The following is a 10,023-nucleotide window of genomic DNA, read 5'->3' on the forward strand; positions in this document are numbered from 1 at the left end:
CTTCTCCGTTGGCTATCTCAAGCAAGAACGTGTTTGACCCGTCGGACATTAACACCTCCAGCACTTTCCATTCCCCCTCACTAAGCTCAGTGGCGGTGTTCCCCAGCGGCGCGACCACTGCTCCTCCGTCGGCTCCCGCTTCCCCATCGGCGGAATCTTCAGGTACTCGTAGGTACTTCACGAGGGCACAGAAGGCCTGGACCTTGGGAAAGACACTTGGTCTACAGTTTGAAGGGACCGATGAACAAGCCATCAAAGGTTTAGTTGAAGAACTTCGTATCATCAGCCAAAACTAGGAAACACGATGCAAGAGCGGTGGGTTTCGTGGAACGTGAGGGGGCTGGGTAGAGCAGAAAAAAGAAGAGTCGTCGTTGATTCATTGAGTGGATTGAAACCGGAAATTGTCCTGGTCCAGGAAACAAAATTAGATTCTAGCCTTGTCAAGACTGTAGAGGCTTTCGCAAAGGCTTTCAAAATGGATTATGTGTCTGTTGATGCCTTGGGGTCCGCTGGTGGTCTAATTTCTCTTTGGAACCCTGCCAGCTATGCTATGGAATCATCAATAAAAAATGTTAGATTCATTGGATTGCTGCTAAGAGCACTAGTTGATTCCTCTATGTTGTTCATTATGAATGTGTATGGTCCTAATGTCGATAATGAGAGGTATGTTTTTTAATCTATTATCTGAAGCATTGAGTCTGAATAACTGCTGCAAAATTCTGGGAGGGGATTTCAATGCCATCTTAAATGAGCGAGAGAGGACTGGGATACAGGATGGAGTGGAAAGCTCCTTCTCTGATTTTGTAGCTGATTCAAATATCATAGATCTGCCCCTCCAAAGCGATAATTTCACCTGGTACAGCTCCCGAGCCGGTGAAATCTGGAGCCGCATTGATAGGTGGTTAGTCAGTGAAGATGCAATCAACAAATTTGAAGGGATAAGTCAATAAATGGAAAATTGGGGCCTATCCGATCATAGACCAATTATTCTATCCTTGGGAGCGATCAATTTTGGCCCCAAACCTTTCTTGTTCTACAATCATTGGTTGTTAGATAAAGAATTCGAGAAATTAGTGTCTGATTGGTGGTGCTCAGCAACTGTAGTAGGTTGGTCTGCCTTTCTCCTTCAGCAAAAGTTAAAATGCTTGAAAACTACGATCAAAGAATGGAGAGGCTATGCAAGCTCAGTGAGCAGAGTAAGGATAAACACATTAGAGGCTGATTTACAAGTCACAATGGACAGATTAGCATCAGGAGAGGCAGGGATTGAGCTCAGAAAGAATCCGCTTACTATCCTGGATGGGCTTTGGCAAGAATACAGAAAAGAACAGTGTCGATGGCAACAAAAAGCTAGAGTTAGATGGCTGCGTGAAAGAGACAGAAACACTTCCTTCTTCCACTCTACTAGCAAAATTCGAAAATCCAAAAAGCTTATCTCGCAGCTAGTGGTGGGGGTGTTTGTATGGTGTTTCTATTGAAGACCCAATTCTGATCAAGGATGCAATATTCAGCCACTTCCAATCTTTCTTCACTAGTGAGAATCGGTTAAGGCAAAAAATTAGGTGTGCCAACTTACCTAGACTCAGTCAAGCAAATAAGATGTCATTGGAAAAACAATTTTCAAAAGGTGAAATTTGGGAAGTACTGAAATCCTGTGATGGCAATCGGGCACCTGGGCCCGATGGCTTTAATCTCAATTTCTTCAAACAGTTCTGGGGTATTGTGAAGGAGGATGTGGTAAAAAAATTTGAGGATTTTCACAGCACTGGGAAGTTAGTAAAGGGAGTCAATGCAACATTCATCTCTCTTATCCCTAAGCACAATTGTCCCTCTACTGTTTCTGATTTCAGACCAATAAGTTTAATCGGTAGTGCCTATAAATTGATATCCAAAGTGCTAGCTTCAAGACTCCAACTAGTTACACCATTGCTGATTTCCGAAAACCAATTTGCATTCACCCAAGGTCGTCAAATTTCAGATTGTATTCTCATTGCGAATGAGGTGGTGGATTTTCTAAACAAGAAAAAAGGAAGAGGATTCTTACTCAAACTTGATTTCGCAAAAGCCTACGACAACATAGATTGGGGTTTCCTACTTGACATTCTCAAGTGGACTGGGCGAGACCCCAGGGTCCCTCGCCCAGGAGCGCCAGCTTAGGGCGACGAGTGGGTCAGGGACTTGGGCCTCCTCTCAGAGGCCCAACACGCCCATTAGGTGGGGTTAGAGGCGCCAAGCCCAACTTCACATCTATAAATAGGGGATGGACACCAATTGTAAGGGACTCTTAGCTCATTTGAGAAATAACAAGATTGAAATTCAGTTACTTTCTCTCTAAAGCAGTTACGCTCTCATTCTCTCTAGGAATCTCACATCACGTTCCTTACACTTTAGGTACTATACCTCATCTTAATGTTCATGGATAGAACATTTGGCGCCGTCTGTGGGGAACAGTAGATTTCGATTCCCGGACTACGTGGATTGCGATTTGGTCCAGAGAAGTTCAATTTTCTGTGTGATTTTCTTCGGTTTTTAGATTTTTTCGGTCGAGTTCTTCGGTTCACTAGCGAAGATCGATGGAGACACGTCGTCGGCGACGCGACGAAGACCAGGCGCGGCGGCGCAGTTCACCTCCGCGTCGCGTGAGAGGCAGGCTGCAACGCGAGCAGGTTCACCGTGAAGAAACCGATCAGTTAACTCCTCCGCCACCACTACCTTCTCCGCCAAGTTCACCGGAGCAGCAGAGGTCACCAGTGCATTCACCCGGAGCTTCGAGAGAGGAAACTCCGGCACCTCAAGCACCGATCTCCGGACAAGATTGGAGGTGCTTGATCCGTAGCGTCGATGATATACGGCAGCGAATCGATTACTTACAGGAACAGTTGGAATATTATCGTAACGAGCAACAGGATGAAGGGGAGCGCGAAGCGGAAGCCGTGGCTGAATTTGAACCGTTCTCGGCAGCAGTGAGGGAGGTGGCTATCCCGGATAACATGAAGAATATTGTCCTCGAGACGTATAGCGGGAAAGCTGATCCCAAGGAGCACCTGCTATATTTTAACACAAAAATGGTAATTAGTGCCGCTTCCGACGCTGTAAAGTGCAAGATGTTTCCAGCTACGTTCAAAGGCACAGCCATGGCGTTGTTTACAACTCTACCCCGAGGATCCATCACGAACTTTCGTGACTTCTCACCAAAGTTCCTCGTCCAGTTTTCCGCCAGTAAAATCAAGCAGGTGACAATTGAGGATCTGTACAATGTCCGACAGTCCGAGGGCGAGACTCTGAAGCAGTACATGAAACGATTCAGCGCGGCGTCCGTCAAGATTGAGGAATCAGAGCCGCATGCTTGTGCGCGTGCCTTCAAGAACGGGTTGCAGCCGGGGAAGCTGAATAGCAAATTGAGCCGTAAGCCGGCTCGGTCCATGGCAGAGATCCGCGCGCGAGCAAACACCTACATTCTGGACGAGGAGGATGATGCTTTCAAGCGAAGGCGCACGCAAAAGGAGAAGGATGGTGAATAGAGGGACGCGTCGCCAGAAGGAAAACAGAGTAAGGAGAGAGGAGAGGGCAGCAAGAGGCGAGACAGGAAAGTGAGGACAAGGGAAAAGGCTGTGAGGGAGCCATTGTACCCTAAAAGGGAAAATTTCGAGCGCCGCAGACCGTGGCATTAGGCTGACTCTCGCCGGCGAGAGGAGTTAGGGAAGAGTCTAAATGCACATTTGACAGAGCTACTTCGTGAGGTCAAGGCGACCTGTAAGACCTGAATTTTCAGAACAAGCTAATTTCCGACTCACGCGTAGAATCAGTGTAAGCGTGACAGGAGTTTGATATTGGAGAAAGATTAATGAAGAAGAAAGTTAAGGAATTGCTTGATGGATGTTGCGTAGTTGCTTTCGGAGTTAGTGCGAGTCGTCTGCACACCTGCGTTTCATTTCGGAACTCTGGACTGTACGCACGATAGTATTCACTTTTCGGAAGTCCGCCGACGCTAATTTCTTTGCTTCGAAACTCTAGATTCGAGCAATGGATGAAGACTTTTTCTATTCGGGACTTCTAACGAAGTTTCTGTTCGCGCTGCCAGATTTGTTTTGACGTTTCCAATCTTTTTCCAGTACAAAGTTTTGTTGTTTGAGATTCACAGCAAAAAGTAGTTTTTCGGGACAGACTAACTTACACCGCCTTTGGGATTTTAGATATCGTTTTTCCCAAATCATAGATGTTTGTTTTGAGTTCTGGTTTTCTGACGCCAGAATCTCTCTTAGAATTCCTCGGTGAACGTGCTGCAAAAATCAGAATCGTGAAATTTTCAATTTCCCGGGATTTCGCGTGCCTATAAATAGCTCGATAAAGCAAAAATCTTCTCATTTGCAACCATTGAGGCCGCGAGTTCTAGGGGGAGAAGAGGAGGAGAGATTTTCGCGAAAACTTGACCAATCTTCGTGCAGTTCGTCCCTACTTTTAGGTATTGAGGTAATTAGCATGAATCCTACCTCTGATTACTGTTTCTGTTGCGTTTCTGAAGTCGTTTCTGTGCTCACAGTTTTGAGCTTTTTCCAAAAATGTCCGATTTCCTTGATTTCTTGGTTGGGGTTTGTTCTTTAGGTTCCCAAGAGCCTAAAACCTCTGTCAGTAAACGCTGATTGTGATTAAGTTGACAGGGATCTGAAAAACTGATTCAAAACTCTTTTTGTCTCACATTTCAAAACTTTATTGTCGTAAAGCTGTAATCTGACTTCGTGCCTTTAGGATTTGTTGTCACGGATGTCATAAGGATCAATGCTGTCAAATTTGTTTTCAGAACTGATAACTTTGAAGTTTTGAGCCTTTATTTTGGACCAAAATGTCCCTGGATAGTCGTATTTCGACCCGATTGTCCGAAAATTGTTCTGACAGTTTCTTTGCCTTAGTTCTACCCTAAAACTACCTTGTGAATTGATTTGATCGAAGAAAAAGAGCCGGAGCTCTTTTTCCTTTGAGGCCGTGGGCTATTTCCTTTAGGGGGGAGTTTTTCGTTTTCGAAAACTTGTCTTTTCGTACCCGATTGTCATATTCTGAAGCTTTAATGCTTTGTCTATCGTTTATGTGTTGTATTGCGATCGAACTAATCGATTTTGTTTGAATTCTTCTTTGTTTTTCCTCCGAGGTTCAGTTGAAGGAACTTTGGAAGTTTCAAGGCATTCCTGTGAAGGAGATTTGATTTGCGAAGCTGGATCAGCTCGAGGTTAGGGCAACTTGCTATATCTAGCTATGATTGCATGATAGGCGTCGATAAATTCGACTTATGTTTTATCTGATGTTGATAATGATGATGAGATGATGTTATGATGTATTTCCATAACTTGTGATGTTGTGATATTGATGTATTGTGCGTTTTGACGCGATTTCGGAGTGGGGAACCTCTGAACTGGTTAAAGTTGGTGTTTCGGGTTGGATGAGCAACCCTAGGCAAGTTCAAATGAGGGGTTTGAGACTTAGCCATTCGTTGGGATTCGTTGGAATTCTTAGACTTGCCCCGGGAAATGTATTTTGGGTGGTTGATCTTTGTAAACCTAGAACGAATAGAATTTCGAAAACTAGAGATGTTGCGGGACTTAGACTTTGAGAAATAAACTCATAACCTGACTAATTCAATTCGAAACGTTTTTACTAAATGAATAATCATAGGGAAATTGGAGGGGAAAATATTTGCAAAAGACGGGGAAAAGTCGACCTTTGTTGTGGGTTTTGGAACTGGGGAAAGCCACTAAGGTGAGCTATGGTGATGATTGAAAGTCACCGAGTACTCTTGTACTCTTGGGAGTGTTGTTCGAGTTGTGCTGTATTGACCGGCACAGACTCTGGGCTTTGTTGTGGGTTTTGTGGTGGGAGTTGTGTTGTATTGACCGACACTAACTCCGAGTCGTGTTGTATTGACCGACACTGACTCTGGCTTTGATCTTGGGTGATCTTATTGATTGGGCTGTGTTGTATTGACCGACACTAGACCCTTGTGTACTTTTGTGGGTGGAGTGGTGTTGTATTGACCGACACTTACTCCGAGTGGTGTTGTATTGACCGACACTAACTCTTGGGTTGTTTTGAGATTGGGTTTGAGCTAAATGTTGTGTGGTGAGGACGATTTGATGTTTGGCTAACCATATTGCATCAATCGGGTGAATAACGGGAATGGTTCACCTGTGCATCTTTTGGTGAATAACGGGAATGGTTCACCAATGTGTTAATGATGAATAACGGGAATGGTTCATCATACGGTGAATAACGGGAATGGTTCACCAATGTGTTTAGGATGAATAACGGGAATGGTTCATCCAGGATGAATAACGGGAATGGTTCATCCATAGTGAAGAACGGGAATGCTTCACTTGTGGCGAACGGGAACACGTCACAAATCCGGATCATATTGTGCATTTCACGCATACATTCATTCTGACTTGAATTGCGTGCTGGTTGTTTATTGAAGCAATGTTAGAGCCATAACATGCTAGGATTATTTATATGTTTATATGACAACATATGTATCTATACCCCATATCACATGTTGAGTGTATATTTACTTATTTCTGTGAGTTGACCCTAGCGCCTTGGCTTTGGTTGTATGTTTGTGTTTGGGCGGTCGGCCTGCTGCCAGATGTCGATGGCCGACTGGTTCTCGATGGTCTCTCCCTCGGGGGGGATCAGATATGAGCTTGTAGATCGTGCTGCCCCCACCGCTTGGGTGATCGATGTGGCTGGTCACCGGGCGACGTACAGGGGAAGGGTCATGGAGGACCGAACGGATGAGCGAGGACGCCTGACGAGAGGAGTGCTACGGCGTATGGAGCTGAGTTTTGACTTGCCGCCCTCAGTTCACTGTGGACCAGGCACTGGTCATGCACCATCTGCACCACCTCCGACTTCACCTTCTGTTGAGGAGGACCCGGCGGAGATCGAGCCTGCTGTTGCTACACTTGTTGTGCCACCTCCTGCTACTGCCATCGATCCTACCGACGTGGCGTCGTCCTCTAGGCTTGTGCGGCCGAGGAGGGAGTCTGTCGTCCCATCTGCCTCACGTCTCTTATCTTTCTCTTCACCGCACGGCTACCGTGTGGACCCCTTGATGAGGGTGGTGGAGGAGGATGTGCTTGCAGGAGAGGTAGACGTGGAGACCGGCTCGACTAGGGCGGTGCGCAGGACAGTCAGGAGGGAGGTTATGGATTTGGACACCGAGATGATTACGGTGGATTCTGACTCTGACTCTGAGAGTAGTGGGGAGAGCTACTCGCCGAGCAGCGATGAGGAGAAGGAGGAGTACTGAGCCGGACTGGGAGGGTAGGTTAGACTAGCGTCATTTTTTTGTGTAGAGCTCTGATCGTCTTATCTTTGTGGGATCGGGTAGGTTTCCGATGTGTGGCTTTTTGTGTGGTTCTTTTGAGGAGGATCACAGAGAGTCTGTCGGAGTATAGGGGTCCTTTGTTCAGGCCATTTTTGGGTGCCGACATTCTCATTGGATGACTGTATTTTGATACTTTTACTTACAGTGCTGGTTTGTACATATTTGCCTACGGGCGTACTACTTTGGAGTCACTGCGGGTGCGCGTGACGGGAGGGTGCAACTGAGACTGTACTTGTGTATATATTTGTAAATCGGTTGGTTTAGTGTTGGGTGTTGTCTTTACTTCTTTATCGCTTTGATTTAAAGGAAAGAAAACGAAAAAAAAATTACCTGTTTTCAGCGTAAAGTTTATTTTTGGTTACTAAAGTGACACCTGGAAATCGGGGTGTTACACGACCCACGCAGTTGAGGAAGGCGAGAAAGAGACCGACCCGCCTCGAGCGGCGTTGGATAAAACGAAGTGGTGCGAGTATCACCGCTCAGCAGGCCATGACACGGGGGATTGCTTTACACTGAAAAACGAAATTGAGAGACTCATTCGGGCGGGGCGATCGCAGATGAATGACCGCGGCGATCGGTGGAATGGAGAACGACAGCAGGGAAACCGGTACAAAGGGGGCCACCAGCAGGATGACCGCAGGCGGGACGACCGCCGCCGTACGCCAACCACCGACAAAAAGGAAACACTGGCAACAAGGAAGAAGGGGGGCGGAAGAAACTTTTAATAAGGATCTTGAGCCGCCAGTTGGGACAATAAACACAATTGCAAGTGGCTTTGGTGGAGGCGGTGACACGACCTCAGCGAGACGAAGGCACGTGAGAGCAGTGACATCAGTACAACAGTATGAGACCCCATTTGGTTTCCAGCATCCTGATATTGTGATATCATCAACGGATTTCGAGGGGATCAAGACGCACAAGGATGATCTTGTGGTTGTAATGATAAGGATCAACAATTTCAATGTGCGGCGAGTTCTTTTAGACCAGGGAAGCTCTGCCGACATTATCTACGGCGATGCGTTTGATCAGTTAGGACTGACGAACAAAGATTTGATGCCCTACACAGGAACATTGGTAGGCTTCTCGGGCGAGCAAGTATGGGTACGCAGATATATAGATTTGGACACAATTTTTGGTGTCGACGAGAACGCCAAGCTTCTCCGTAAGGTATCTTGTGTTGCAGGTTGTGGCATCATACAACGTCATCATTGGAAGGAACATGCTCAATCGCCTCTGCGCGGTAATTTCGACGGCTCACCTGGCGGTGAAATATCCGTTGATGTGCGGAAGAGTGGGAAAGATTGTGGTTGATCAGAGGAGGGCGAGAGAGTGTTATAACAATTGTCTCAGTCTGTATGGAAAAAAAGGAGCTGGCGAGGGACACAGGTGTCATGAGGTTGAGGTCATTCAAGGTAATCAAGACAGACATGGGAGATTGAAGCAGATGATTGACAGGAAGATAGCAAGGTCAAAGAGCAGCCAAGGACAGGTTAGGATAGATGGCAGGACGGGCAAGGATGGACAGTTCACGGACGCTCATGCAGAGGAGCGTTGGGCAGGTGTGATCGCGGATTTAGAGACGTATAAATTCGGCAGAGGGGTGCTGGCGATCGAGCCCAGGCTTACGGTCAGTCAAGAGAGGCGCCTGGAGAAGCTAGTAGAGGACAATTTTGACCTCTTTAGCTGGAGTTCAAAAGACCCAGCGCTTTGGGGACTGCCAATGTTTAGGAAGCCGAATCTCTCGAATACAAGGCGAGATGAACAAAAGAGAAAAGGAAAAGGAGTGACAATTCAAGGAATAGATCAGCGAATCGTCCAGCAAGGCAGCGACGAAAAAAGCGGTAACAGGGCGCGCGAACGGTCTAAGGAAAAGCAGAAGGTGAGAAGAGGGAGCCCAGTGAATTGAAGGTATGAAAAACGATAGAAGGGGGGGTTTGAATAGCGTTTTCAACAGAAAAACTTTTCTTTCTTGAGATTTAGACAAATCTCTCGAACAAACAACACAAGGAGCAAAGATAAGAGATGAAGAGAAGCACACAAGTATTTTATCCTGGTTCACTTGATAAATCCCTCAAGCTAATCCAGTCCACCCGTTAAGGTGATTTCTTCCTTCTTAGAATGAAGGCAATCCACTATTCAATGTTTGTTACAACTGCACTAGCAACCTGCTCAGTGACTAACAATACAGTGAACTAGCAAACACTAAGATTCACTCTCTTAGTCTTCTCAAGGAGCTGACCAACCTTGGTCCCTTAAGGAAATCAAACTAACTGTTTGAAGGTTTTGGGTTTACAATGAGTGCTTTTGAAAAAGCTAAGGTAAACACAGTAAGAACTATTGAAGAAAGATTTCTAAGAGAATATTGAATGGTTGCTTAAGCTTATACAAAGTTTCTTAGCCAGTTCTTCAATCTTCAGCCTCTATTTATACTCCAAGGATTAGGGTTGTATTCGCTGTTTGAAATGCTACCGTTGGAGGGCAAATCTGTAACTTCCAGATTCTGTTGTGGCTGAACATCTTAGGTAAGGTCGTCAGGATAGTACAATTGCTTTTGTACTTGGACAGCGACGTGAGCCTTATCCTAGTTGACTTCTGATCAGACGACGCTTCATGTTGGAACTTGTGAAGCTTGGTGATCAGAGTCAGAGGGA

General features: G+C 45.9%; 1 protein-coding gene across 1 annotated transcript; it reads left to right on the forward strand.

Annotated features, from left to right (window-relative positions):
• Positions 1 to 2,573: 2,573 nt before the first annotated feature.
• Positions 2,574 to 3,521, forward strand: LOC130731377 (uncharacterized). Its single transcript, XM_057583660.1, has one exon. It carries the CDS (start codon positions 2,574 to 2,576, stop codon positions 3,519 to 3,521), a length of 948 nt encoding a protein of 315 aa, XP_057439643.1.
• Positions 3,522 to 10,023: the final 6,502 nt, after the last annotated feature.

This window comes from Lotus japonicus, chromosome 1, assembly GCF_012489685.1.
Source record: "Lotus japonicus ecotype B-129 chromosome 1, LjGifu_v1.2".
Classification (NCBI taxonomy): Eukaryota; Viridiplantae; Streptophyta; class Magnoliopsida; order Fabales; family Fabaceae; genus Lotus; species Lotus japonicus.